Genomic DNA, 27065 nt, shown 5'->3' with positions numbered 1-27065 from the left:
TGAAACACTGTTACAGTTCCATATAAATGTGTGCTATATAAAATAAACTTTGCAGATAAAACAAGAGTTTTTTCATTATAATACTAAAAAAAGTGTACTGGTGGTGGTATAAAGGCAACACCAATTGTTGGCTGAGCTATGAACACAGGCAGCCAGCAAATTGAATGAACAGGGATCAAATCCCCTGATTTCCCTCTTCATCCAGTTGGTGATTTGGCAGAGTTCCACTGCTGGAATAGAAAGATGTGAGTTTTTTTGTTTGTTTGTTTGTTTTAGAGACAAGGTCTCACTCTGTGGCCAAGGCTGGAGTACAGTGGCACGATCATAGCTCACTGCAGCCTCAAACTCTGAGGTTCATGCAATCCTCCCACCTTAGCCTCCTGAGTAGCTGGGACCACAGTCATGGCACCATACCTGGCTTTTTTTTTTTTTTCTCTTCGTCTTCTTTCTTCTTTCTTCTTCTCTTTTTTTCTTTTCTTTTTTTTTTTTTTAGAGATAGGGTCTTGCTATGTTGCCTAGGCTGGTCTTGCACTCCTGGCCTCAAGTGATCTTCCTGCCTCAGCTTCCAAAAGTGCTGGGATTACAGGCATGAGCCACCACACCCAGCCTAGATGTGAGTTTTCAAGCTCTGGTTGTCTTCCTGCAACTATTTCAGTGCTTGTTACTCTTCCCTGTGATGGTTCTGTTGTATAAGTTGAGGCTTATTACTGCAGTATCTTTTGATTTTTAAAAAAAAAATATTTTGTTTTTTCTTTCTTGCCCTTTTTTATGGTGCTGATCTTGCTTTTTTTTAATCCTAATAAAAATCATATAACCTAAAAGTAACCATTTTAAAGTGTATATTCACAAGGCTGTGCAGCTATCCCCACTGTCTAGTTCTGGAACATTTTCATCACCCTGAAAAGAAAATCTGTGTCCTTTAAGCAGTCACTCCCCTTTCCCTCCTCCCCTCGCCCCTTTAATTCTCACATTCGGTGCTCACCTTGGATGAGGAAAACCCTCTTGCTTTGAAAAGTCTGGGCAGTTAATTGTGCTCTTTTATACTCATCTCTTAATGACATCACTGTTACTGTGAGTGGCAAAACAAATGTTCTGATCTGCCTGTGAGTGTTTAGTTTCCAATCTTAAGTCATGCTTTACTCCAGCAGTCCCCAACCTTTTTGGCACCAGGAACTGGTTTTGTGGAAGACAATTTTTCCATGAACCTTTGGTGGGGATGGTGTGGTGGTTTTAGGATGACTCAAGTGCATTACATTTATTGTGCACTTCATTTCTATTATTACATTGTAATATATAATGAAGTAATTATACAACTCACCATAATGTAGAATCAGTGGGAGCCCTGAGCTTGTTTTCCTGCAACTAGACGGTCCCATCTGGGGGTGATGGGAGACAGTGACAGACCGTCAGACATTAGACTCTCATGAGAAGCACACAACCTAGATCCCTCACATGTGTGGTTCACAATAGGGTTCTCACTTCTATGAGAATCTAATGCCACCACTGCTCTGACAGGAGGCCGAGCTCAGGCAACAATGCAAGTGATGGGGAGCCACAGTAAATACAGATGAAGATTTGCTCTCCTGCCACTCACCTCCTGCTCTGTGACCCAGTTCCTAACAGGTCACAGACCAGCACCAGTCCATGGCCCAAGGGTTGGGGACCTCTGCTTTACTAGGTTTTGTTTTTGATAAGGCAAGGTCCTTGTTTATCCCAAGTCTTTGGGGTCTGGTGCTTATGAGAATGATGGTAGCCATTCCCCATTGAACATGCTAGAGCATTCTATATACTTTTAAATCAGCACAAACTAGACACATCCCATTCCTGTCAAATTCCAGAAATCCCATTCCTCCTTGTGTCTCATCTGAGCTGGAAACTCTTCACTGCCAAGTCTGGCGCCAGGTCCTGTTGATCCATCCATTGAAACTGTCTACCAGGATGTTCCTGTTTACAAGGCCAAGGTGATGGACACTGACCTAGCTTTCCCCTCACGCATTGCTGCCTCGCATTTCCCTTCCTGGTATCCTCTACCCAGAGGGACAGACCCCTGGCCTCTACCAGCAGATTCTGCAGATCAGCGCATTTTCTACGCCTGTGTCATTGTGGACACTGCATGTGGAATGAAGTTTTTTAACAGCTCCAATCCCTAAAAACCACAAGAATGCAGTGTGAAATACCATAAAGAATGCCAGACAGGCCCCTGAAGACCTGAACCCAGCTGAGAGGGCTGCTAGCTCACGTGTGACATTGTGCACGTTGTTGCTCTTCTCTGATCCCTGTTCCTTGTCTGTCAAATGAGGGGGCTGTGCTACAATCTCTGCAGCCTTTTCAGTTTTGAGACTCCACTGTTCTCAAACACCTCTAACTCCTTGGAGCCAGAGCAAGAGGGATCAGGAGGCATAAAACAGCAGCGATGGCCAAGGAGCCAGAGCGTGGAGGCGGACTGTGCGTGACATTTTATCATGTCGGGGCAATTCCCTGTCATTTTCAGTGACCCCACCCCTCCAGTGCCTGGCCGGCCTGGTTGGTCAAAACAGGCCCCGAAACAGCCTCCTTGCCTTTGGTCTCCTTACCAGTCCAGTTACAGTGTTTCCAGATGGGTCCTAGGCACCCATCTGATTCTAATTTCCCCAACTGTATTGTAATCATTGCAGTTAGGTTTACATGTGCAATATGCAAGGTACTTGATAGGCATTTTCTTTTTGTTTGTTTTTTTGAGATGGAGTCTCACTCTGTTGCCCAGGCTGGAATGCAGTGGCGTGATCTTGACTCACTGCAACCTCTGCCTCCCAGGTTTAAGGGGTTCATCTGCCTCAGCCTCCTGAGTAGCTGGGACTACAGGCACACACCACAACACTTGGCTAATTTGTGTATTTTTAGTAGAGACAGGGTTTCACCATGTTGGCCAGGCTGGTCTCGAACTCCTGACCTCAGGTGATCTGCCCGCCTCAGCCTCCCAAAGTGCTGGGATTACAGGCATGAGCCACCGTGCCCAGCCAGGCATTTTCAATGCTCACAACAACTCTATGAGGTGTGGGTATTCATTTATGCCTATGAGGACACTGAAATTTGTGGAGAGCAGCATTTGTTCCAGGTCACACAGCTGGAAAGAGGCAGAGCTGATATTCAAACCCAAGTTTGTCCCTCAAACCAACACCCCGCACTGCTTTGGGAGTGGACATACTGTCTTGAGGCTTGCAGGGTATGTCACAGACACCAGAGCAGTGTCTTTGGTGCTGGGAATGAAATGTTTGTTGGCATTTAGTGTGTTTACTGGGTGCCAGTCCCCTCACTAAGCACCTGCATTATGTCTCCCACATGGGATTCTGCAAAGTAGAAATTTTACGTCTCACAGGTGAAGGATCAAGCTCAGAGAGGTTAACTTGCCCACAGTCTCATGACTACAAAGTGGCAGAGCAGCCAGGATTTGAACCCTGGTAGCCTGGTGCCAGAGCCCACCCTGTTAACCACAAGCGGAGAGGTTCTTGATATTCTGATCCCATTAATTATGAGGGAGAAAATGTTTCTCTGCTGACAAATTGTTTGTTAAGGGGAAATTTACCCTCATTTCTCCTGAGCCTTAGGGGTGTCACTCTTAAAATCGCATATTCAACAAACAAATGCCTTCTAAGTACTGAGCACTGTGCACGATGGTTTTATTGTGATGTGTCTATTTTTTACGACAATTTAGTGTCATGAGTGATATGCTAGAGGTATGTCTAGGGTGTGGCTTGTCACTTATTAGCTGTGTGACCTTAGGCAAGCTTCTTAACCTGTTTTCTCATCTGGGAAACGGGAGCGATGGTGCGTGTCAGCTGTGATGCGTGTAGGTGCTTCACAAGATGCTGAAGTGTGAACGGCAGGCAGGCATCACGAAGCAAGCAATAGTTAGAAGCTGACTCCGGATAGACCTCAGTCTCCCGGGTGAGGAAGGTGGTGGAGGTGGTCTTGGGACTTTGGGCCAAGTGGCAGAGTAGTGGGACGGGGAATTTTAGGCCAGGGTGCTTTTCCTCAGCAGAGCTCGAGCCATCCACTCAGGTTTTGCAGGCCAAGCAGGCTAGAAGGGCAAAGGGATAACAGGAGTGAGGAGGGAAACGAGTGAAGTGCAAACCATAGAATCTAGGGCAGATGCGGAGGGGCATTAGGGTGGGAAGGGGCTGAGAAGGAGGGTGGACCGAGGACTGGAGGGAAAGGAACTGTCGCAGTGAGGAGGAGTTCCGGAATGGGAAAGAGCACGTGGGTAGGAAGGAGAGCATGCGTCTGGATGCTGAAGGCCCAGGGCTCAGCCGAAATGGATCGAGAGCATAAGCCGGGGCCAAAGCCCTTAGTGAAGGCAGGTGGGGCCCCCTCTCCATCCCAGGCCTGTCTTCTCCCCCCTCTCCCCGTGGGGCTTCTTTCCTTGCTGCAGCCTCAGGAACTCAGCCCACTCCCTTGGGAGCAGTGAGGGCAGCCACTCCCCATCCCCTGAGCCAGCCTCATTGTCCCTGGGGCCCCACATGACTGGACAGACTTCATTGGTTTCAAGGTTTTCATGGCTAATTTCTGTAAGGAAACACACACAAGGGGATGGGCCACATTCCTAAAAGTGCTCATGGTTTCTTGCTGACAGGTTCAGTTCCCTTCTCAGAAGGCAAACGTTAGCACCAAAGGGCTTCTGCCCTTTGCTTTTATCACCCTCAGCATGTGGCCCAGTTAAGACTAACACCCTCTCCTCCCACCCAGTTCTGCTTGTAGTTTGACAAGGGGCCCTTATGGTCTGAAGCCTCTTCCACCAGGAGAGTGCAGCAGACACCTGTCGCATGGGGCCTCTTGTGCTGTGCCGTAAGGGCCACATGGGTGTGGGCAGGTTGGATGACCCAAGAACACGAGCCTCAGAGGTGAACAAAAGACACTGGTGTGTGGTGCTAGTCTAGAAGCAGCGGCAACTGGGGAGCCTCAATGCCAGGCCAACCCCCTGCCTCTGCCCACGGCATCCTTGCATGTTCCCCCTAACTAACTGAAGTGCATGGGCCCAGATGGGCAGCTTCCTTAGTGAGCCACATCCACAAGAAGGAGCGAGGGTGTCATTCAGCTGGCAGGTGGAGGCAGCCGCAGTTGAGATGGTCACGTTCAACCTGGACCCCAGGCTCCAGAGGGCACAAGGGGAAAGGCGCACCGAGGAAGCACCCAACAAACAGGGACCAAGATGGCTTCTCAGTGCCATGCTTCATCAGGGATTCCCTCCCTAATCCCCTGGCCAAATCAAACCAATTCATCGTTTTCTTTTTCAGGGATGTGAAAATCTGGGAAATACTATTTTAGGTCAGAGTGGTTTCTGTTTGTTTTTAATTATTTATCAATCAAGTGTGGTTTTTACAGGTTTGTTTATAATTCCTATGTTCTGTGCGCCTGCACTAAAGTGAGTATATCCTGGAAGGAAAATAAGTCATTTAGGTTTCTGGATTAGGAGTATCACCTTATAGCGATTCCACCAGGCAGAATGAAAAGACAGGAGGCAGGTTATTCATATGCTGCTTTATTTCTGTAAGGATACACTGAAACGTTAGATGATAATAGCTAATGACAGAATGTAGAAATGAGGCATCAGCTTCTCTAACCACTCCTACAAGAATGTTAGTATGTATTGTCATTACATGTTTACTTTTGATATTGTCTCATTATACTATGTCATATAATAATGTAGAATACAGTAAGTAGGTGATCCTGCATTTCAGGTAAGCGGTAGGTGGAAATCCAGATTTCCTCTTGAGGAAAAGTCCTAGGAATCACAACAGAAGGGACTTTGCAGTCCTCATTAACACATGGACAAAGAGCAGACAACTACTACGTTACAAGGGATTCAACTAGTCACTGTTGTGAAATGTCATATCCATGTTGATGACAGCCCTGGCGCCTGCTCAACTCCCCCTCTAGAGTTTTGCGGTTACTTCTGTAGGATGAATTTCAGCACTGCAGGAACATCTGAGGGGGCTAAAATATTTTCATGCAAGTTTCCAAACCCATAAACTATTTTGCTATCAATTAAAACAAAAATATTAATTAAAAACAATAAAAAGGACAGCAGGGTTAGTTTTGTTAAGCTTCCAGAAGTATTCGTTGTGACGATGTTCCTCTGAAACAGGCTCGTTTTCTCAGGTCTTTCTACACTTCCCAAATCACCTGCATGTTCCATGCTTTAAAGTAGGAACGCTCAGAAAACATGCCACACGGGGAAACCAAACGTTAGTACGGGGAAAGGTCAGTTTAGAATTACAGCTAAGTTCAAATGTTAATTTTCTGGAAATTCGTGTTAGTTATTTGAAAGCACAAAAGAACAGAAGGAAGGGCAGAGTTCTGATGAGGAAGTTAAACCATGCATGTCAGTAGGGTTCTTTTCCTGCTCACAGAAGAGGGTGAGCAGTGAGTTGGAGCAGCCGCTGCAACTCTTGCATGTCGTGTGTCTACACGGTGGGTCCCAGCTGAGGCATGAGAGGCATCTCAGTGGGGGTTTTATCTCCTATGCTTCTTGCTTACATCACTAAGTGGCTAAATGATTAGCACTTTTCTGCTCTATGAGAAACATGCAGAAGAGTCAATCTACCTAAGTTTTCATTTTTAAATTGCAGCCGGACAGAAATTCACTTTGCTGCAGGGCTGCTTTTTGCTAAATGCTAATATGATCACTGTGTGCCCTTATTTGAGTAATACTGTAAAATGGGAGAAAAGACGGAAGGAGAACTTTAAAGAAGGGAAGGACCACTCTTCCCCTATTGATGGTATAGGGCAGAAAGTAAGGACACAAAGAACGAGATTCAAATGCCATTTTACAGGACAGGAGCCCCTGTCAGTTTACAGCTTTTTGGCACAGTCGGGGCAATACACTTGCTCCTGGTGGAAAACAAAGCGCTTGTTGGCCAGATTCACGGAGCATTTTTTGCAGTGGAAGCAGTAGTCGTGCCAGGATTGTCCTTCATAGGCCACCACACTGGAGCCTTTACCAAACCCTGGGGGAAAAAAAAAAGAAAAGAAAAGAAAAGAAAACAAGAGAAACAGCTGAATGAATACAGGTGAGGAAACCACGATTCAGAGAGATAAAATGACGACCTGCCCCACTCACAGACCGACAAGCACGCAAGAGCCAGGTCTGCCTGGCTCCCAGACCCCCTCCTCCACTCCATCGTGCACAGTCCCCCACGCCGCCATTGTCCCCCATGCCGCCGCAACCCTGCTGTGGCTCTCAAGGACCTGAGAAGATGCTGGAGCCCGGCCAAGGGCTTCCCTGATGTAAAGACCCCACGTTCCCATGCCACCACGCTATTGCCCTGTGACGCGCACCGACCTCCCAGCATAACCAGTTTCTTTGATTTAGGTCAGGGCCATGACATCAAAGTGGCCACCAGGAGGCAAACTTGGGCTGTTCGTGGGGTGTGCACTTACCGGGCCTCGAGGAGCTGCTAAGCTTCGATTTTTTCTATAAAGAACCACCACCCACGAGGGACAAGTCCTCTCTCCACCCGGATGCCTGCCCCGGAGGTTGGCGCTGGGAAACAGGGTGAGAGGCAAGCGTTTCCCGTGGCACACTGGGGGCTTCCTAGCTTTAGAGACTGGGTGGCTCACTCTTGACACAGTCCTTTTCCCTGAGGATGGCAAAAGTCTTCTCAAATGTACATTTCAAGGCTCCCCGGGAAGATGGGAAAATTGGAGGCAAGGGAAAGGGCCCAGGGCACGTGGATCGCGGCCGCGAGATGAGGAATGAAGTGATTAGCTTTGCTGATCGCGAAAACAAATAAACAGCAAACCAAAAAAAAAAAGAAACCCTGCCAACAGGCATCTCTGAACTAGCCTTCAGCTATGGGGTATTACAATCCCGGGTTATCACTCTTCGACCTCCCTTACCCCTTCCCTTTCCCCACCCTCCCCCACCCCCTTCTTTCTACCCTCCTCCCACCCCTCCCCCCAGAATCCCCCTGCAAAGTGGCAGTGCCTGCCGGTGTTGGCTGGCAGGTCTCAGGCTTGTGAACTCTCAGCATTGTTAGTCAACAGTCAGGAAGTGTTCTGTATTGCAAAGGCTAACCTGGCCTGGGGACGAATCCAAACTCTTGGGGGGCCTTTGGGACCACAATAGCAGGGGGAGAAGGGCATTCTCTGGGGGCCTTTGTGGATGAAACCGACGACAGGAAAATGAGAGATGGTTACCATGCGCAAAACCTAGCCTGGCAGACTTAGCAAGGACTCTTTAGCCTACCAGTGATGGGGTTCTTGCATCCAGCACACTTCTTGGCCACAAAGTTCTTGTAGCAATCCACGCAGTAATACTGGTCCTCCACAGCGGTGAAACGCTGCCCAGCCAGCTTCTTAGAGCAGGTAACACACACAAAGCAATCGGCATGCCAGGGCTGATCCTGGTAAGTGATTCCTCCAGATGTGATGGCCTAGACCAGGGAGTGTAGCACCGGATTCAGATTCAACAACCATTTTGTTGAATGCCTACTGCGTGCCAGGCACTGTGCTGTGCGCTTTGGTATACAATATCTCATTTAATCTCCACAACAGCCATGGGAGGCAGGGGCTATTATTATCCCCACTTTACAGATGAAGACACCAAGGCTCGGAGAAGGTGAGCCCCTATGTGAGGTTACACAGCCCCTAAGTGGTGGAGGCAGGCTTCTAGAGCCAGGGCTGCCCAGCTCAGCATGCCATACGGGCCACCTGCACCACCAGGCTGAGGATGCGTACCGACAGCCTGACTTGGCTGTGGCACTGCTTCCTAATCCACGATCTCCTCATCTGTAAAACGGGAATAATAATTCCTACGTCACAGGGCTGTCGTGAGGATGGAATGGGATAGTGTGTGTGGAAGTGCTCTGCAAACTGTCAAACACTTCTAGAAACAACGGTCAATGCAGAACTCCCTTGAAAGCATACCTTGTTGCACTTCACGCAATGCTTGGCAAACTTGGTCTCATGGCAAGTCACGCAGTAGAAGTCCTCCCCTTTAGGGAAGAAGCTTCCAGTCCCGATGACTTGCTTGCAGTTACTACAGGTGAAGCAGTCTTTGTGCCAGACGGTCCCCTTGTACTCCACGTTTTGATCTCCTGCAGAGGGAAGCAATTGGATAGCCCCACTGACAGGCTCTGCAGGGGGCTGCATCCACTCAGCTCCCCTCCCCAGGCCCTCCAGAGGTGAGGGGATGCAGGCCCTGCAGTTACTGGCCTCACACCTCCAACTAACCTACCTGTGTTCTACTTGTGCTTGTGCCAACCCAGGATTTCTGTCATGGGCGGGGACCCCAGCATTATTATTTTAGGATCCAGTGCCTGAATCCCCCACTCCCCCACCTCTATACCCTGCGTGCACTTAGACATTAAATCAGGGACTGCCTGGCCCAGAATGACACCCTGAGGAAGAAGCATGCTTTCATCACTTACTACGCCCAAATGAGAAAGCGCTACATACTGTTCACTTCATTCTGTTGCCACAGGCTGTTCTCGCCAGTGTTCTTTAGTCTCCGAGTGTGTGCGTGTGTGCGAGCATATATGTGTACGCATATATACGTGTATGTATATGTGTACATATATATGCTAAGATCTCAAAGCAGCTCAGAGCAACGTTAGCCCCACCATGATAAGCAAGCCCATATCACGTCTGCCCTCAGGGCCTCCTCCCTGGGAACCCGGGGTGGGAAGGAGGCAGTACCTGCCACAATGGCCTTGAAGCACCCCTTGCACTTGGGGGAGTCCTCCCGAGTGGTGCACTTGTTGCACAGGATCTTGTTGTCCTTGGCCACAAAGGTCTCATTGGCCAAGGGGTGAAGGCACTTGGCACAGCGGAAGCAGGTGTCATGCCAGAAGCGGTTCTTATAGTGCACCTCCTGGAAACCAAGCAGACAGGGTGGGCCACCATGAGGGGTGCTGGGGGTGGTGGCAGGAGCCCTCCCATAAGGCTGATTTCCCTGGGACTGACCACTGAGATGACACAGTCCCTTACACCTGGGACTGCCCCACAGTGACTGTTCTTATAGGAGGGACGCTGAGGTGAGGATAAAAATCTCACAATTCTTGAAATATTTAGAATGCAATCAAAAGAGCTGGCAAGGGCGTTGGCACCCATCCAGTCAAGCCCCACATTAAACAGCTCGGGCCACTGTGGCCTGGGGAGTGGAGGAGGCTTCCTTGAGGCCTCAAGGTGGCTGCAGTGATGCTGGGAAATCCTAACAGCCAGCTGCTGCTGCCATGGTTGTGGGCAAAGGACACTCCAAAACCCAGCCCTTCCCATTGGCACATGGGGATGCCCGTTACCTTGGAGTCCGCACCGATGGGCTTGCGGCATTCCACACAGGTGTTGGCACAGAACTTGTCAAAGCATTTCAGGCAGCAGTGGTGGCCATCCTTTTGCACATACTTCTTCCCCTGCAAGGGATCCCTGCAGTAGTGGCAGTCAAACTTCTCCGCCATGGTGCCCACCTTGTAGCTGGAGGGACCTGCGGGGGCAAGCAGACAGGACAAATGACCACAGGAAATGCCCCAGCACCCTGAGCAGTGGCTCCCAGAGGCACCTGCACAATGCTGCCTTGGAGTCCATGGGGTCTGAGGACCAAGACCCAGCTTCCCCTTCAGCCGAGCTGACTACCAGGCACCAAGACAACAGATACTTCACTATGATTCCAGGAACAAAAGCACCCCGCGGGGCCAGATGGCCGATGGCTAGTGATTCCTTGGGGAGACGGTAGAAGCCCCTGCTCAGATATATCAACTGTGCTGATTCACAAAAGATGCGGAGCGGGGCAAGTGGATCAGAGCCTGTGTTGGCCAAGTCACCAGATAGGGGACAGGATGCTGGGAGGTATGGCTGAGCAGTGCTATTGTGCCATTGAGCAGTGACCCGATGGAGTGGAGGGGTGTGATGGGGCAGGCAGGCAAGAAGCAGTTGTTTTATACAAAGGAAGAGTGTGGGGCAGAGGCTCAAAGGGGTGCAGGAAAGCAGGGGCCCCGCCTGCAGGCAGCAGCTTCTCTAAGCCCACCACGTTGTCATCAAGAAGCCTCTCTGCCCGCTTTCAGCTCTTCCTCCGTCTCTTTTTAGGGAGGGTAGTATCCTCTGGAGGCCTCCCGTTCCTCCTATCTATAAAATTCTATTCATCAGAATAGAAACTGACAGCTCATTCTGTACCACACCAGGTACCTAAGCAATCCTTGTTAATTTGTTTAAAATGTTTAAATTTACTTGCAATTTAGCAGAAAAGTGTTAAATCCCTGAATAGATCCTAAAGAGTTTTGTCCAAGAGAGTTTACTGCCTTTTGAGGCCAGAGCAATATAGCAAGAGAGGACTTATATAAATGGCTTTGTCAATTGGCATAGGCAAGTTTGGCAACCTTGAATTATCTGTCATAGTCACGGGTGGCTTTGTGACCAAAATCAAACCCTCCCTTTGAGTCAAGCAAGTGAGAATCAATATGCTCATAGAAGTGTAACCAGTATTACCATTTGGGATATTTGCTGTCTTAAAAATTATAATCTTAAAATAGAGTCTGGAAAAAATTATTCCAAGAATCCCTTCCACTCCCTCCGTATGAACAACCCCTCTTCCCTCCCTGGTCCCCTCCCCGGTCCCCTCCCCGGCTGTGGCCCTAGACAACACGCCTGCAATCCCAAGCATTACTAAGGCACTCTGCAGCTCCCTTTGCCAAGGCATTTCCTATAGAATCCTGCCACCCAAAAGGTACCAAATATGAGTTTCTATTCGCTTTCAACTTCTTTAAACATATGCTAATTTGTTCCTCTCCCCTGAAAAAGAAATTTGCACGGGTAAATAGATAGCAATTATTTCATTTGTGCAGGAAATACAAGAATTGAGACTACTTTCTAAAACTATCCACAAACATGGTTATTGTGCTAGCAAACATCCAGCGTAATTTAGAGAGAAAGAATGAGAGAAAATAAATGAGCAGTTGCCTGGTACTCACCGCAGCTCTTCCACTAACTGAAAGCCCCAAAGTCTCACTTTGGGTTCCATTCCCAGGTTTTTTTTATACAAACACATGTCCAAGTTATTTGGATCTTGTTGCCATGAGCAACCAAACAGCAGAGAGTGAGCTAAGGAAACCACACCCTGTGTTTGAGAAGCCGCCTGGGCAAAGGCTGTTGAACTCTCACTCAGAACCAAGCCTCCAAACAAAGGAAATCAGGCCACTGGATGAGCCACAGGGCCTTCTGCCTCCTGCTGACACACAGACCCCCCTCATCTCTAAGGAGCTGGCAGATGAAGCAGATGAGTGACATTCTTGTGCAAGGACAGTTGCTTAGGACAGTTGTGTCACAATTAAGAGACTTAGCAAGACCAGAGAATGGTTCTAACTTGAACTTTTCTCTAAAAAGCAAACTGGGATGTTCCTTTATATAATGGGTTAGAAACAAAAACTAGAGACGCAATGGACACAGGGCCTATCTCCTTGAACTATGTACTGTTTAGGTAAGGAAGCTTTTAAACTGCTTTTAGCCTGTGTGTCTATAGAGAAAAGTACCTGTCCCAGTGACAGCATATGGAAAATCACTCTCCTTAATCCATTCTTGTTGGTCTTTCCAGTGTCACACAGAAGTCTTAGCTTTGCCATACTGATAATATTGTGCCCTCAACAAAGACTTGCTTTCTTGTTAAGGGCTGAGTTGAGAAACCAAATAAATCTCCAGTAACAGCAAGTGGCAAGAAATAAATTATCAGTTGCTCCTAAATGCCATTTGGCAGGAAAACAGAATTTGTAAGATTAGACAGCACTGGCTTCCTGCATGGCTAGTAACCATTGCTGGTTTAGCCTTTCAGAGACTATCTTCTGGACCATATTTGAAAATCCCTCATTCTCTCTTACCAAGGTCTCTATTTAGTATACAACTTTGAACCTACTCGTTTTAGTATCACTTGCTTTTGATACCTTTATAAGCAGAAATTGATTCCAAATATTTCTAAGTTAAAGTACTATATAAAGTTCCACCTAAGGTGAGTCAAACCTCTTAGTATTTGAGTCCTAGCTTTATGGTAAGAAATACAGGTTAACTAGTGTCATACCAAAGAAAAAACACTAGAAAACACAGTGAATGCCATTTAGAAGTAGAGGTTTTGAAGAGAAGGAAAACTGCATTATGGTTCAAAGTACCTGAGAGATCTTAACTGCCATGTTTTTCACACTTTAAAACCACACACTTTCAGTACTTTGATATTACCAGTGCAAAGTTCTTCATTGTTTAGTCTCATAGTTCTAGAACATGACTTGCTCAGAGTTCTAAGCATCCAGATGATAAAATAATCCACAGCTCACCAGTGAAGATAGAAGTAACAAAGGGTGTTGAAAATGTCAGACAATGAAGTCACTGGCCACTGTATCATTCCTATAGTACATGGTCTTAAACCAAGCAAAAGGAAAATTAAATGAATCAACCCCAAGTTAATAGTACCCATAAGAAGAGTTTCATCTCTTGGTATTTTTGAATCCTAGCTTTAGGCAAGATTTTTTCACTCTGAGTTTGAAAACTCTAGGGTCACCTTACACCTTAGATTCCCCACCACTCTATACTTAAACCTGCAGTCTGTATCCAGATGGAGAATCATTTCAAAGGGCATATTCTTTTAGAATACATTTCTACAATTCACTAGAGTCCTTTTAATGTGTGTGGAAACAATTAGTCTAGATAAAATAGGCACTTCTAGGAATGTTGGATTTGTTGCATAATAAGTAAACAGGCTAGAAATACTTAAAGTATGTTAACAATGTCTATGTCAAATTCATGAACTTTCGTATTTGTTTTGCAATAAATCAAATTAAGTGGAACTCTGGGCAACCTGAATTAGCTTACGTCACGTACTTCTAAATTTATGATTATTTGTTACAAAACAATTTCAAACCCTCATGCACGCAGTGTGCTCAGGATGAAATTGGAGGAGATACTGATCACGTCACAATTTTGTATAAAATATGAATGATGTGCTGATGTGCACAAGACCAAAACAACTCTAAAAAGCCAGCTTATAAATGACAATGCTGAGACACACATGCAAAGATCCTGAGTGTGGGCTCCCTGAGAGTCTGAGCTACTGTCAAGCTTTGACTTCATGAGGAGAGAAAAGCTTTCTCTTTCTTTCTTTCTTTTTTATTTTAGACGGAGTCTCGCTCTGTCACCAGGCTGGAGTGCAGTGGCACAATCTTGGATCACTGTAACCTCTGCCTCCTGGGTTCAAGTGATTCTCCTGCCTCAGCCTCCCGAGTAGCTGGAACTACAGGCATGTGACACCACACCCAGCTAATTTTTGTATTTTTAGTAGAGACAGGGTTTCACCATGTTGGCCAGGATGGTCTCGATCTCCTGACCTCATGATCCACCTGCCTTGGCCTCCCAAAGTGCATTTTACAGGCGTGAGCCACCGCACCTGAGATTACAGGGGTTACAGGCATGAGCCACCGCGTCCATCCCAGCTTGCACTTTCTTTTGTTTGAAATGAGAGAATAGGGAAAAATGAAGATAGCATTTTACCTCTTTGTTGTTGTTGAGACAGGGTCTCGCTCTGTCACCCAGGCTGAAGTGCAGTGGTGCTATCCTGGCTCACTGCAACCTCCACCTCCTGGGTTCAAGCAATTCTCCTACCTTAGCCTCCTGAGTAGCTAGGACTACAGGTGAATGCCACCACGCCTGGCTAATTTTTGTATTTTTAGTAGAGACGGGGTTTCGCCATGTCGGGCAGGCTGGTCTTGAACTGACCTCAAGTGATCTGCCCACCTCGGCCTCCCAACTTGATGGGATTGCAGGCATTTTACCTCTTCTTTTGGGCTCTCTTCAACCTTACAGAATTACATGTACTTAGGCATTTATTTCTTAGGGAATAATTTTTTATCCCCTTAGCTATTTCTAAGTACATGAAATGTGAAGGCCTTTAATCTTCCAGAACTTCTAGATATGTCTGCCTTGACCTATTGCTGTTATCCGGGAATGGGAGTGTCAGCCATCATTGAAGGAAACAATTGCTACACATCATCACCATGCTTCTTCCCTTACCACTTGTCTTTGTGGAGGGCATGTTTGCCCTCGGGCAGCTCTTTGACTAATTTTAATGTCTCGGTGTAGCCCTCATCTGTACATAGTAGGGATGCCAGAGTAGGTATTAGACATGAGCAGGGCAAGAGAGGGCCCCCCACCCAACCAGGAATGTCAGGCGGCCATCAGGTGAAGGTCAGATGGTTGTTAAACTATCTCTCGCTAAAATAATAATTGGTTGCAGCTGGCACCAAGGACCCACGGTCCCTAATAGACAGAAACACCTGAAACTGATGATCAGCCACGTCCCCATGAGATCTCAGGAGGTGGGTGAGTGGGCTCAAGCATGTGCACTAAGAGGCAAAATTGAGGCGTTTAACTGGTATAAGACCTACCTCTGGGAATGCTCTACTGCTAAGGGAAAAATCGCTTAAAGTAAGCATGCACACAACTTCAGTAAACACCACGCATGCGGCACTTCCCAAGTGCTGGCAGGCCACTGGGCATGCGGACAGCCCACCCCAAGGGAAGAATCAGGAGAGAAGTAATATAACACCCGAATCATGCCAACATATAAAAGCCCAGGTCAAAGGTCAAACCATGCACTTTTTGAATCTCTCAAGTAGCCTGCTTGGTCATCTTCTAAATGTACTTTACTTTCATTCCTGCTTTGAAACTTTATTTTATTTTTTGAGACGGAGTCTCACTTTGTCACCCAGGCTGCAGTGCAATGGTGCAATCTCTGTTCACTGTAACTTCCGCCTCCCAGGTTCAAGCAATTCTCCTGCCTCAGCCTCCCAAGTAGCTGGGATTACATGCGTGCACCACCACGCCTGGCTAATTTTTGTATTTTTAGTAGAGACAGAGTTTCACCATGTTGACCAGGCTGGTCTCCAACTCCTGACCTCAAGTGATCCACCCGCCTCAGCCTCCCAAAGTGCTGGCATTACAGGCATGAGCCACCGTGCCCGGCCTCCTGCTCTAAAAGTTTTTAATAAACTTTCACTCCTGCTCTAAAAGTTGCCTTGGCTTCTCCCTCTGCCTTGTTCTTCCTTGAGGAGGCAAGAAATGAGGTTGCTACAGACCCACAGATTCCCCGCTGCTAACATACTTTGGTGCCGAGTGACTTGGATACATTCCCTAGTGCTAACAAGTGAGGTTTCTCTATGACAGAAAGTTCTGCTCATACACTAGGGGGCCCCAGTACCTAATCCAGGGCTTTGTATACAGGAATCACTCAGTATATGCCTGTTGATTGACAGATGGAGATATGTTACCACAACTAAGTTTCTAAAACTTTGGTATGTGGATAGTCACTGAAAGTGGCTTCTGATCCAATTATCTGAGCCTCTATTTTGTCCATACCAACCCTATTTCAGGACCACACTGATTTCCTTTCTGTAAGGACTTCTTTCTTGGGCCTATTCTCCTCTGCTTTCATGGACTTATGAACCTAATGCAATATGACATACTATTTCCTGATTTTAAAAATCATCTTATATGACGTGTAAGGTACTGAAGTCTAACCTACACCTTAGGGTCACATAAATGTCCCCTGATTTTCTAAGACAGAAAGCATCATTATTAAATAATTTAATTAAAAATTAATTAAATTAAAGTTTTACAAGCTTAGAATACAGTTAGAAATGTGGCTGGGTGATAAAATTTTAGACATTTATTCCAAAAGGGTAGCCTGACTTTCTATGCCTGCTTCAAAAGACACATCATTTTCACTTAATAAACAAGCTTCCTTTTTCAGAAAATTCTTGAACTACATCCAACATGCTGAGAGGTGCCTAAATAAACCTCAGTATCTTAATTAAAAGTTTTGGCTTTCAATTTAATCATGTACACATACAAGTAATATAACATTACAACATTTGTTTTTTTCTTTTTTCTTTTTTACTATAAACCTCTCATTAAAGAAGAGTCGATTTGTATTTAATAAATCTTGCTTGTGTTTTTACATGTATTTTCTCATGTATTTCTTCCTATTGTTCATCTTCTCCCTCATGCCTGAGTTGCTCAAACTATGAATATTTAAGGAGAATGTGAATATCATGAGTAGGTAGCATTTTTCTATGTGCTTTCCATGAAGGGTGTAATGTGCAGTGTAAACAATGAACAACAACCCAAATGGAAAAAAATCAGGTTATTTCAGATCTGTTCTTCACTAAATCCAACCTACCAGTACATTGGTGACTCCACATATAAACACTGGCTTCTAAAGAAAGGGTATAATGCTTTCCTCAGAACATTCAACAAATGGAGCAAAGCCTTAGCCGATGAATAGGACACTTGTGTAATAGACATGCTAATGCACCTGGAGGTGTCGTCAGACATTTGGGAATAAATACCTAAGTAGCTGCAATGAGACGGAGCTCATGAGTCACGGCTGAAAAGTAGTCTTTCATACAATTTCATACAAAAATCAGAAAGTGTTTTTTCCCTTCAAAATAGAATGTGTACAGAATGATTCAATGTAATTAGCAACTTCACTGGTATGCTGCATTTAGAAAAAAAACAAATCTTTTTTGGGTCACTGATGTATAACTAATGCCATTTTAGATTATATCGGGTGTCAGGAGGGTTCGATATAGATTATTAAAAGAAAAATTATGTGCCACTGAACTTCCTGCAGTCCAGATTCAATTCTAGTACCATTTTGTCTGTATATGAAGATTTTTCATAATGTTGCACAGATTACGTGCAACATAGCCCCTCTTTCATATGGGAAAAAAAGCATTTCTGACCCGGCAGCAAAAGAGCATGTGTTTTTAGTTTCTCCAGCTGTGGTGAAGTAGTAGGCAGTCATTTGGTGGTCATCAAAAGCACAAAATGTTCAGTTTCACTCTCACTCAAATCTTCTGAATTTTAAGAAGCCAATCCAGTTGGATTACTTTCCTCTCATCCTACCCTCTCATTTTCCATCCCTGCCCTGAGAAAAGACTGGCGGGCTTTTGCGGCCCACTGAGCAGCAGCTGGTGAAGGGAATCGATGGCTGTGTAATATAGCAAGTGACCTGATCCCCCTCCACACCCCAAACCTGGTTTTCGACTTGAAAAGCCAAAGGCTAAAGAAACTGAATCTACATAATTTTGCAGACTGAAAGTCTTCAATGTCAAGAGTATACATTGTTTTTGTCCTTGAAATGTCCTCTCAGTATATGGATAGTCACTAAAAATGGATTTGGATCCAATTATCCTAGCTTCTATTTTGCCCATACTGAGCCCGTTTCAGGGCAACACTGATTTTCTATGAGGACTTCTCTGTCTCATGGACTGATTCTTCTCTGCTTTCATGAATCTATTAACCTAATGCAATACAAAATGCAATTTCCTGAATTCAAAAATCATCTAAAAGGTATAAATAATTGGTCCCATTTAGCCACAGTTATTATAGCCTCCAGACTTACATACACAAGAACGACATAAGAATTGGGTGCAATTTAAAACCCAAGGTTGGGTATGCTATAAACTTTCTGTCACTATTTAAACTTTTAAACTTTCTGTCACTATTCTGTCACTTAATTAGTAAACAAAATGAGAGTTATTCTACCAGGTAACATGCATTTAAGGTTCATCAGGACAACTAGCACAGCTGACTAGTTTGCCTACACCCAGAGAATGTGTATCTTGGCTGATAACCACAATCTCAAGCATTTGGTACCATGTTGTGAAACAGCTCCTGAGGGTTGGAAAAAAAAAAAACAGACAACTTTTGAACACTTGGGAACAGGGAAGACATTACATATTAATTCATTAAGGTAGGGCATTCCATTGCAGCATATTTAAAACCCCAAAAAGAGAAATTTCCTAAAGTATTTCCATTGTTTAAATATTGACAGGCAATGAGTTTTAAAAAATGATTTTTCAAAAAAAAAAAAAACATAGATAATGACGTCCCTTAATCTGAAAGCTGGGAGACAGGACGAAGTGCCTTCTTTATACCTAACTGTCTGACTTTACCAGCCCCAAGAAAGGGAACCGTTACTTAGGCAGAGGGCCACAGGGCCACAGCCACCCTCCTGGCTTCAAATAACTGGGCTTTTGGCCCCTCAGCCCCTAGTTCATAGATTTCTTGTCGATGGCCAAAGGGCTTCCTTAATTGTAAGGTTACAAAACCAGAAGAAAATGTTCATGTCCCAAGGAGTCCAAAATGTGCCCCTTTTTCTGCTAAAAACAATTAATAACATACTTATCATATCAAAAGGAACATAGCTGTTACTTCGGGAAGATTTAAAACATTGTCAGCAAAAGGGAAGATGTGCTAGGTCATTATGGACTTTCTTAGTTACAAATGTTCCTCCTTCCAGCTCCACATTCGATTTACCTTCTCCAAACACCTTGGATGTAAAGTACTGTCAAGATGAAGAATTGTATCTTATAAAAAAGAAAGCCAAAAATTCCTAACCAGAAAAACCTTTCCTCCCACAATCTCTTATAGTTTCATGAGATGTCCTGAAAAAGGTAAAAATATAGTGGTAACATGTTTATATACTTCTTTTTAAAATAAATCACTCAAACTGTTCATTGTACTTGAACAATATTTTGTCTTTGAAATAGCATGAAAGGCAAAGGCAAAACAGAGACAAGCTATAATTTATTTACTATTCAGACAAGACTAAAATCATTTCATCAAAAACCATCTTTTAGCCCAATGACGGATTCACTGCCCTAACAAAACTGTGCTCAATATAAGATAAAGAGCATGAAGTTTTACCTGAGTGTCTATGGGAAGCCATGGCTCAGAGACCAAGTTCAGGAGCAGCACCTAGACCAGTCTTCCCTCAACCCCAGCTGATAAGGCTGTGGCTCATTTGTGAACATACATTTAAGGGGAAGCGGCTAACACAAAAATAACCGAGAGCAGATGTCCCACCCCTCCCCAGAGATCACAACCTTAATCCCACTAGAAAATTCTTAACCATTTTAGGTGATCCAAGGGAGAAGAATAGGACCCAGTAAAAATACCAAACACTACATATAAATACCTGCGGGGCTACTCAGCATCCAAATTAGCTCCAGAGCCAGAGAGGCCACATAGAAAGTCATCCCTGTACCGGAATAAAATTTGGACTCGGCTCTGGCATAGCTTAACGCTGAGCCAACCTTATTAATCCACTTTATATGCCTCAAGAGCTTGCATTTGGCCCTGTAAATAATACATTTTTGTGCTGTTAATGATAAAAGTAACTCTAAGAGATAGACTTATGTTACCAGTGTAACTCAAGGAGATTAGACAGTATGAATACAGAGATTAAGGGGATTATAGATGTTGTCACTCTATGTCCTCCTTAGTATGTTCCAGAGATCAGCAGATTACTGTACAGGAAAGGAGAGTGATCGTAATCTCCCCACCTCCTTAACGGCAGACAGCACAGAACAAGATGGGGAGACTATGCCTATCCCCATCACACACACAATGAAGACATTTTGTCTCACAAACTCAACCTCTTGTTTTTCAGCATCAGGGACAATAAAAGGAAAAACATGAATGAAAATGAAGACATCAACCTAAAATGTTGTAATAGCTCAACAGGCCATCAGATGTCTGGGGGCTGGCTATTAGGAGCATGTTCTAGGAAAAGAAAGCCCCCAAGTCCCTCCAGGACCTTCTTCCACATTCCTTCTCTGGCCTTACCCTTAGCCCCCTTTCCCTCACTCCCACCTCACTGGCCTCCTCACTGTCCCCTGTGCCCAGAGTCATGGTTGTTCCTTTCCCTACTTCAAGTCTGCTGGTATTGCACTGATTTCTCTCCTTGCTGTCTGATCTCCTGCTTTGCTCCATGAAGGCAGGGATTTAGTACTGGAGCTCACTGCAGTGGCCCCAGAGCCTAGAACACTGCCCAGCTCCCAGGAGGCTCTCAATAACTATTCCTTGAAAGAATGAACTAAATAACTGAAAAATCCATCAAGCCTCCAAAACATAGTCCCACCTGCAATCCTGAAAGTGGTTTTGGCCACTCAACTTCAAGGAAGGCAGCTGACCTTCTCGCTGGTACAGACACCTTTATAGCCACTGTCTTGTTTAAGTGGTTTTGGCCCTATTCACACATCTCCCCTACCAGGTTGAGGGCCAGGGCAGTGCTTTGCTTGTCTTCATGTTCCTATAGCACACAGTAGGTGAGCAGTAAATGCTCCATGAATAAATGAATGAATGAGTTCCCCAATTCTTACGATCTTCAAATGTTTAAGGAAAAGTTATTCTAAAAGACAACTGACATCAGTAACTCCCAGTTAGCTAGAAAATGACACAATAAAAGCCAGGTTGTTACGAGTAAATTTATTACATGTTAGAGGAAAAAAATAAGCCTGGGAAAAGAAGAGAAGCTACACTGTGCTCTGGCTCCACGCCTTTCTAGTCTCTTTCTTATCCAGCCTGATTAAATTATGGTGCGGAGATTAGCCAGTTGTAACAACACCACACCCCTAAAATAAACTGAAACTTTTCACCTAGAGGAAATTCTCTTACTTTATTAGATGATTAACCTTAATGAACCCTGAATTTTTTATTTTAGCAAGTTATATTTTTAGGAAGAGCCCATGTATGTTGAAATGCCTCTCTTGCAGCACTATAAACAATAGGCTTGGTGTGCCAAATACTTTCCTTTAGGAAGTCAATTCCTGTTTCAAGCTATGCATCAGGAAGTGTCTTCTTTTAGGCAAGTATGGTAGTTCTTTAGGTTTCTGATCATTTTGAAAAGCAACAACAGAATATGGATAGACAGCTTTATGAAAGTATCAAAAAACAAATCTGTTTTGCCTAAAATACAAGAGAAAATTCAAAGACAAGAGAATCACTTTTTGACCACCATGAATTAGTCAACTATGACCAGCCAGGATGGAATGGGAGCTTGGGCCTGCAACAATAGCATTTATTCCAGTTATTTCCATTTGCATCAACCAGGTAACTCTGCCCTCCTAAAAACTTCATGAAGCATGACCACTACCTGCTCTGACATCTGGCCCTACTGCAGATGTCCTCAAGCCACAGAATTAGACCTTCCACAAAACCAAGACAGAAACAGCCCCTTGCATGATGAGAAACAATTTCTTAGGAAGAATAGTTGGTAACTTTGTCCTGTTTTGGATCAGTGGCTCAGAACCCTTGCTGGCTATTTCACAGGTACCTGGAGTCACGGGTTTCATTGGCATATTAGTCAATCTTGTTATATATTAACAGTATGATGTTTAATAATATCTTTAAGAATCACTGTACTGTTTACAACACACCTTTATATACTATTGGTGGAGTTGGCTGGTGTTTGGGAGCAACTCTCTTTGGTGTATGATGGTTACATTTCAGGCCTTCTAGTCTCACACTCTCGCAGTATCCGGACGCTTTTTTCAGTGAGTGCTAGGTATCAAACTCCCTGTTTCCCTTCCATGTGACCCTCTGCAAATCATTTACTTCAGGGTTTATCTACACATCCTTATGGTCCTACTCTCTGCAGATGCATTATGACCTATTGTTGGGTTAACCTGTAGATAATGCCGCCCCAGCCATTGCTTTATTGTATATGACAAGCATTTATTGGACAGATGCCCTAGTATGTGGTGCAAGGTATTTTACTGGTCACAAAGAATAAAATATAGTCCTTACTTTCAAGTGTAACAAGATAAATATGCAAATGACTACTATGCAAGGCAGAGCCTTACAAGTATTACAAGAAAGGTATAAAGTGTTACTGAGATTTATCACAGGGAGAGATCACATCTGGTTTGGAGATCAGAAAAGACTTGATGGATGTCACGGCATTTGACCTGGTCCCTGAAGAATGATTAAGACTTTGGCATGCAGACAAGGGGGAGGGAGTGTTCCAAGAAAATGGTACCATGTCACCTAAGGTATGAGAAAAACACAGGACGTGTTCAAGAAGCAGGATGCAGCTGGGGGGGTTGGGGTGTGACAGAAGCACAAGATAAGGAATTAGTGGGACCGAAAGCTAGAGAGGAGGGAAAGCCACACACGGAGGATCTTTCTGCAACTGGTGCAAGGGGAGAATGAGATGGAGTCATGCAAGCAGTGATAAGAAGAGCAGATCTCAGAGAAGAGAGGAGGCAGGGAAGACAGCACAGGGTAATGCAATTGTCCACTGAGATGCAAGGAAAGACTGAAAGAATGAGAGGCAGGGGCAATGGGCATGGAAAGGAAAAACTAGATGTAAGGGACACTGTGACAGGGCTACAAGAACTGAAAGAAGGGGAAGGAGCCAAGGATCTCTCTGAGGTTGTGACTCTGGGTGACTGGGAAAATAATGGGGAATATGGGAGGCAGAGCTGGTGTAGGGAAGAATGGCACTTTATTTTAGACTTCACAATGAGTTTCTTCTGAGATGTCAATAATGAACCCCCTTTAATGGGATCCCAGTTATCAAGGAGCGAGAGAGTACAGTAAGATTACAGTAGAATCACGTTTGTGGGATTTCTCACACTGCAATCTAATCCTAGCCTCTCTACCTCAGAAACACCACTGGGAGGATCAAACTTCAAAAGTTCAAAGTGGTGCAACCGAAGAATCAAACACAGCAAATTCAGTGACCCACTTAGCCCACATTTCAGGACTTCCTCATTCACAGCTTGACTTGTGGTCACCCTTCTCCCTTTACTAGATTTTTCTTTTCCTGAAGAAATTTCCAAATGGTTAAAAACTTATTCAGACAATTACTGGCCATTAGTCATGGCCAGGGGCAAGAGGCTGATAACAAACTGTAATGGAGTCTTTGTGGATTTATCCGTGGTTTCATGTCCAGTTGTTTTTTTTTTTTTACATGACTCTTCTTTCCCTCATATCTACTACTAATAAATTAATAGACTGCAAGTTTTTTTCTCAATATAATTTTTTCAGGCTACTTAATCCCTCTGCCAACAATTTCTCCTGAGTGAGTCCAACTGCAAGATTAAGGCAACTAGTCATGCACTATGATATGATGTGATTCAATGTTGAGCTCTCCGGAGTATTTCTTGTCCTATGTACTCTTGCCAGAAAAAAGCTCAGAACAGCTTCAGCCATCTCATGTTCCTGTCAATCTTTAAGGTGGGAAGAGTACTTTTTCCTACTGACACGTCCAATTTTGCAAAGTCACTGCTTAAATGTCACAATTCATGGCATACCCATCAGAGAGTAAAATGAAGGAGCAACCCTGGAACCCCAAGAGGGGGGATTTGGTCATGTAAGGTCCTAATGAAAACAAACCTGAAATTCAGCCTCCCCAAAGGGTCTCTGAATCTCAGAGAAAAGGAAAAGGTATGAAAGAAGACCTGTAACAAATGAGAAGATACATGAAATAAAGGACACTGTAAACAGCAAAGCACCTGGAAAATGCTAATTAACTCCACTGAAGACCTGTTCATTTCACAGTTGACCAGGGCTTAGAATTTTCCTTATAATATTCACAGAGAGATTACGAAGCATGAGCCATGGCCCCTGTCTTTTGATTTTTGGTAATGTCATGATCAGTAACAGTTTTAAATGTCTCTTGTCCCCAAAGTCTGTGCCCTTCCTGTGTTACTACTAGACTTTTACCAAGAGGTAGGAACTATCCTAACCACATCCTACAGATACTTTATGGGCCTATAACCAGAAATCACTATCAGGAAAACACCGAACAAATGACTTTCAGAGCATGCCTAGGATGATATTTTTCAAAAAACAGAAGTGGCAAAAAAGTAAAAGAAGTAAAGAAAACAGAAACCAGAAAATGTTTTAGAAAGAGATATATAACAAATACAGAATCTAAAATCAAAGGAAAATAAATGTTTCAGGAAACTGAGAAGCTGGTAAGGATAAATCTTTGTCACATTTTAGATGTTAAAATTCTCTTCCAGTTTATTTCTACCACCTACTTGTGACATATCTGTTTTATTTCCATATTGCCATGTACCATGACTCAAAACACCCTTTCAACCATGCTAAGTCCTGGCATTCACCAAGCCCACCTTTTATGAACATTTCAAGCCTCTGATAAATGCTTGAGGGCTAAACATTCCATGACCCTATTCTATAATTTACCCAGCTGGTTAATATCCATAATAGGAAAGAAGAGCAAATCAAATAAGCTTCCATCCATACCTTTATTCTTAATGCTGATAACTGAGATCAACTGCCTTGATCAGGGATGTTATAATAATTCATGAGCTCTGCTTCATTGTATGAAACATCAAGGCTAGTAACATACGATCTATCTTTATTTACCAAAAAACTATAATTAATACATTACTTTATTATGCACTGGTGTTTTCAAACCCTAAATAGAAGATAGCCCTAGAATTCAAGGTAAAGGTTGAAAAGACTCATGAGTGGTTCTCTGGGGTTTGGTCAGTAGATCATCTGAACCTAACATGGTGCACGGAAGTGGAAGCATGAACACAGCAGGAGGAAAGAGATCAAGCCGTGACCTGGATGTCACTCAGGAAGTCTATATTTTGTTAGGCAATAGCATTGTCTATTTTGATAGCAGGGGAAATCCAGATTTCCAGAGGACTGAAAGTACATAAAGTGAAAGCTCACTTGGCTCCCATCTGCCAAGTTTCCCCGAAGGCCATCATTTGACTGCCTGAGCAGTGTCTTGATTCAGATTCAATGCAGGAGTAACCACAGGTGGACAGAGGAGAGCGGTGGCCCACAGTGATTCGTATCTGAGAGAGCAAATAGGAATAACTTTCTGTGGAAGGAGCTCTTCTGTTGTGCCAGGACAGGCACTGTTTTGTGAAAACTCAGCTGCAGAACCAGAGTGATCCTGTTGGTGTGTGGTCTGCCATTAGATTACCACCCTCAATGGCAGCTTGTCTTCCCTGTTTGTCAACCTGTGCATGGTAAGGACAGAGTATAGGCTCCTCCACAAGTTGGAGAGGATTGGCGGACCTGAAGATAAAGTGGGCCAGGTCTGAGGGTGCTCCAGCTTCATAAAAATGGCATGATAGAGTTGGAAATGGTCTTAGATACCACCTAATCCAATCACCTCATTTTATAGATGGAAAAGCTGAGGCCCAGAGATGGAGAGATGACCTGCTTCCCTGAGTTAACAGCTGCTCCAGGTCTAGAAGCTGAGTGTCTGGACTCCGAAGGCACTATTCCTTGTACCATATTAGCAAGGGATCTTTACTCATGACAATGTAAACCTTAGGAATGCTATGTATGGTAAAGGGGGTTTGTTATCCCTTGACTTTATATTCATCAACAGAGGTTAAGCTGGGTCACAGACCCTGAGACTAAGGGACAGTTGTGTGTGTAGATGACACATTTTGCAGATTCTCTCATGCAGTAGCAAGAGTCCAGTCAAGTTATCTCAGCCACAGTTAATGGTTAATGCTGGAGTCTCTTAGCCTACTCTGGTTCGAGAGGCCGCCTGATTCGCGAATCGTTCTTTGCTCAATTAAACCCTATTAAACTTAAAAAGAAAAACAAAGTTTATGGATAAACTTTGGCTAACTTGGAAGCAGTAGTTGACGCAGAGCTGAGAGAGATATGGACTAGGTTGGATGCGGAAGCAGAGGCTCTATCTAAACAGCTGACACTTAAGGAACAAGAGTGAGTGATTTCAAAGCCCTTGAAGTCAAACAACAAGTTCACCATGCCAGGCAGCAAGTACATGAAACAGAATGACAGGAACACGAAGTCCAGAAAGGAGAACGCAAGGAGAGTCTGCAGCTAGAGGAGCAGAAGCCACCAAAGGACATGTACGTGGAAAGATCACACCCCATTCACCTCACATCCCCACCCTTCTTGCTCATTTCCAATCAGTGTGATAATCAACAAGAACAAACATGGGAAGTAGGTACCTAACTGGTATAAATAAGACCAGATTATCTAAGGTACAGAGAGTGAAACAAGGAGTGATTGTCCTATTGCATTCAATGAAATTCAGGTAAAACGGTTTAGACTGGACCATAACTATTTTTGAAGGCTTCCATGAAAGAAATTTAAGGCTTAACTTTATATGAGATTGGTTGAACAATTAACATGGTTAGTTCCAAGACAAATAGTAGGAAATTTGTCGAGATTAGTATATCTATTTTATAATGATTCAAGAGAATATAGTGCAGTGGCTAAGAGCACAGACTGAAGCC

The 27065-nt window shown here is 44.3% G+C and overlaps 2 protein-coding genes across 22 annotated transcripts in view; one reads left to right on the top strand and one right to left on the bottom strand.

Moving 5' to 3' along the window:
- Positions 1-3638, top strand: part of MAP7D3 (MAP7 domain containing 3) — a 38496-nt gene extending 34858 nt beyond the window's left edge. For both annotated transcript variants that reach the window (XM_063804101.1, XM_016944257.3), the window contains exon 19: positions 1839-3638. The gene's annotated coding sequence lies outside the window, so the exon portion shown is untranslated. The remainder of the gene's footprint in view (positions 1-1838) is intronic.
- Positions 3639-5499: 1861 nt separating this feature from the next.
- FHL1 (four and a half LIM domains 1) overlaps positions 5500-27065 on the bottom strand; it is a 64633-nt gene continuing 43067 nt past the window's right edge. For 6 of the 20 annotated variants that reach the window (XM_063804104.1, XM_016944241.4, XM_063804103.1 and 3 more), the window contains exons 3-8: positions 10278-10459; positions 9676-9850; positions 8905-9074; positions 8225-8411; positions 7417-7616; positions 5500-6983 (exon numbers count right to left, since the gene is read on the bottom strand). In XM_063804104.1, coding sequence (XP_063660174.1) covers positions 6900-6983; positions 7417-7616; positions 8225-8411; positions 8905-9074; positions 9676-9850; positions 10278-10433 — 972 coding nt within the window. In that variant the 5' untranslated portion in view covers positions 10434-10459 and the 3' untranslated portion in view covers positions 5500-6899. Of the gene's footprint in view, positions 6984-7416; positions 7617-8224; positions 8412-8904; positions 9075-9675; positions 9851-10277; positions 10460-19716; positions 19827-27065 lie in introns of those variants that run through there. The other 14 variants (XM_063804109.1, XM_016944250.4, XM_063804108.1 and 11 more) reach the window with 5 other exon arrangements.

The sequence above is a fragment of the Pan troglodytes genome, chromosome X (genome assembly GCF_028858775.2).
Source record: "Pan troglodytes isolate AG18354 chromosome X, NHGRI_mPanTro3-v2.0_pri, whole genome shotgun sequence".
Classification (NCBI taxonomy): domain Eukaryota; kingdom Metazoa; phylum Chordata; class Mammalia; order Primates; family Hominidae; genus Pan; species Pan troglodytes.
This window is presented reverse-complemented; position numbering and strand designations above follow the sequence as displayed.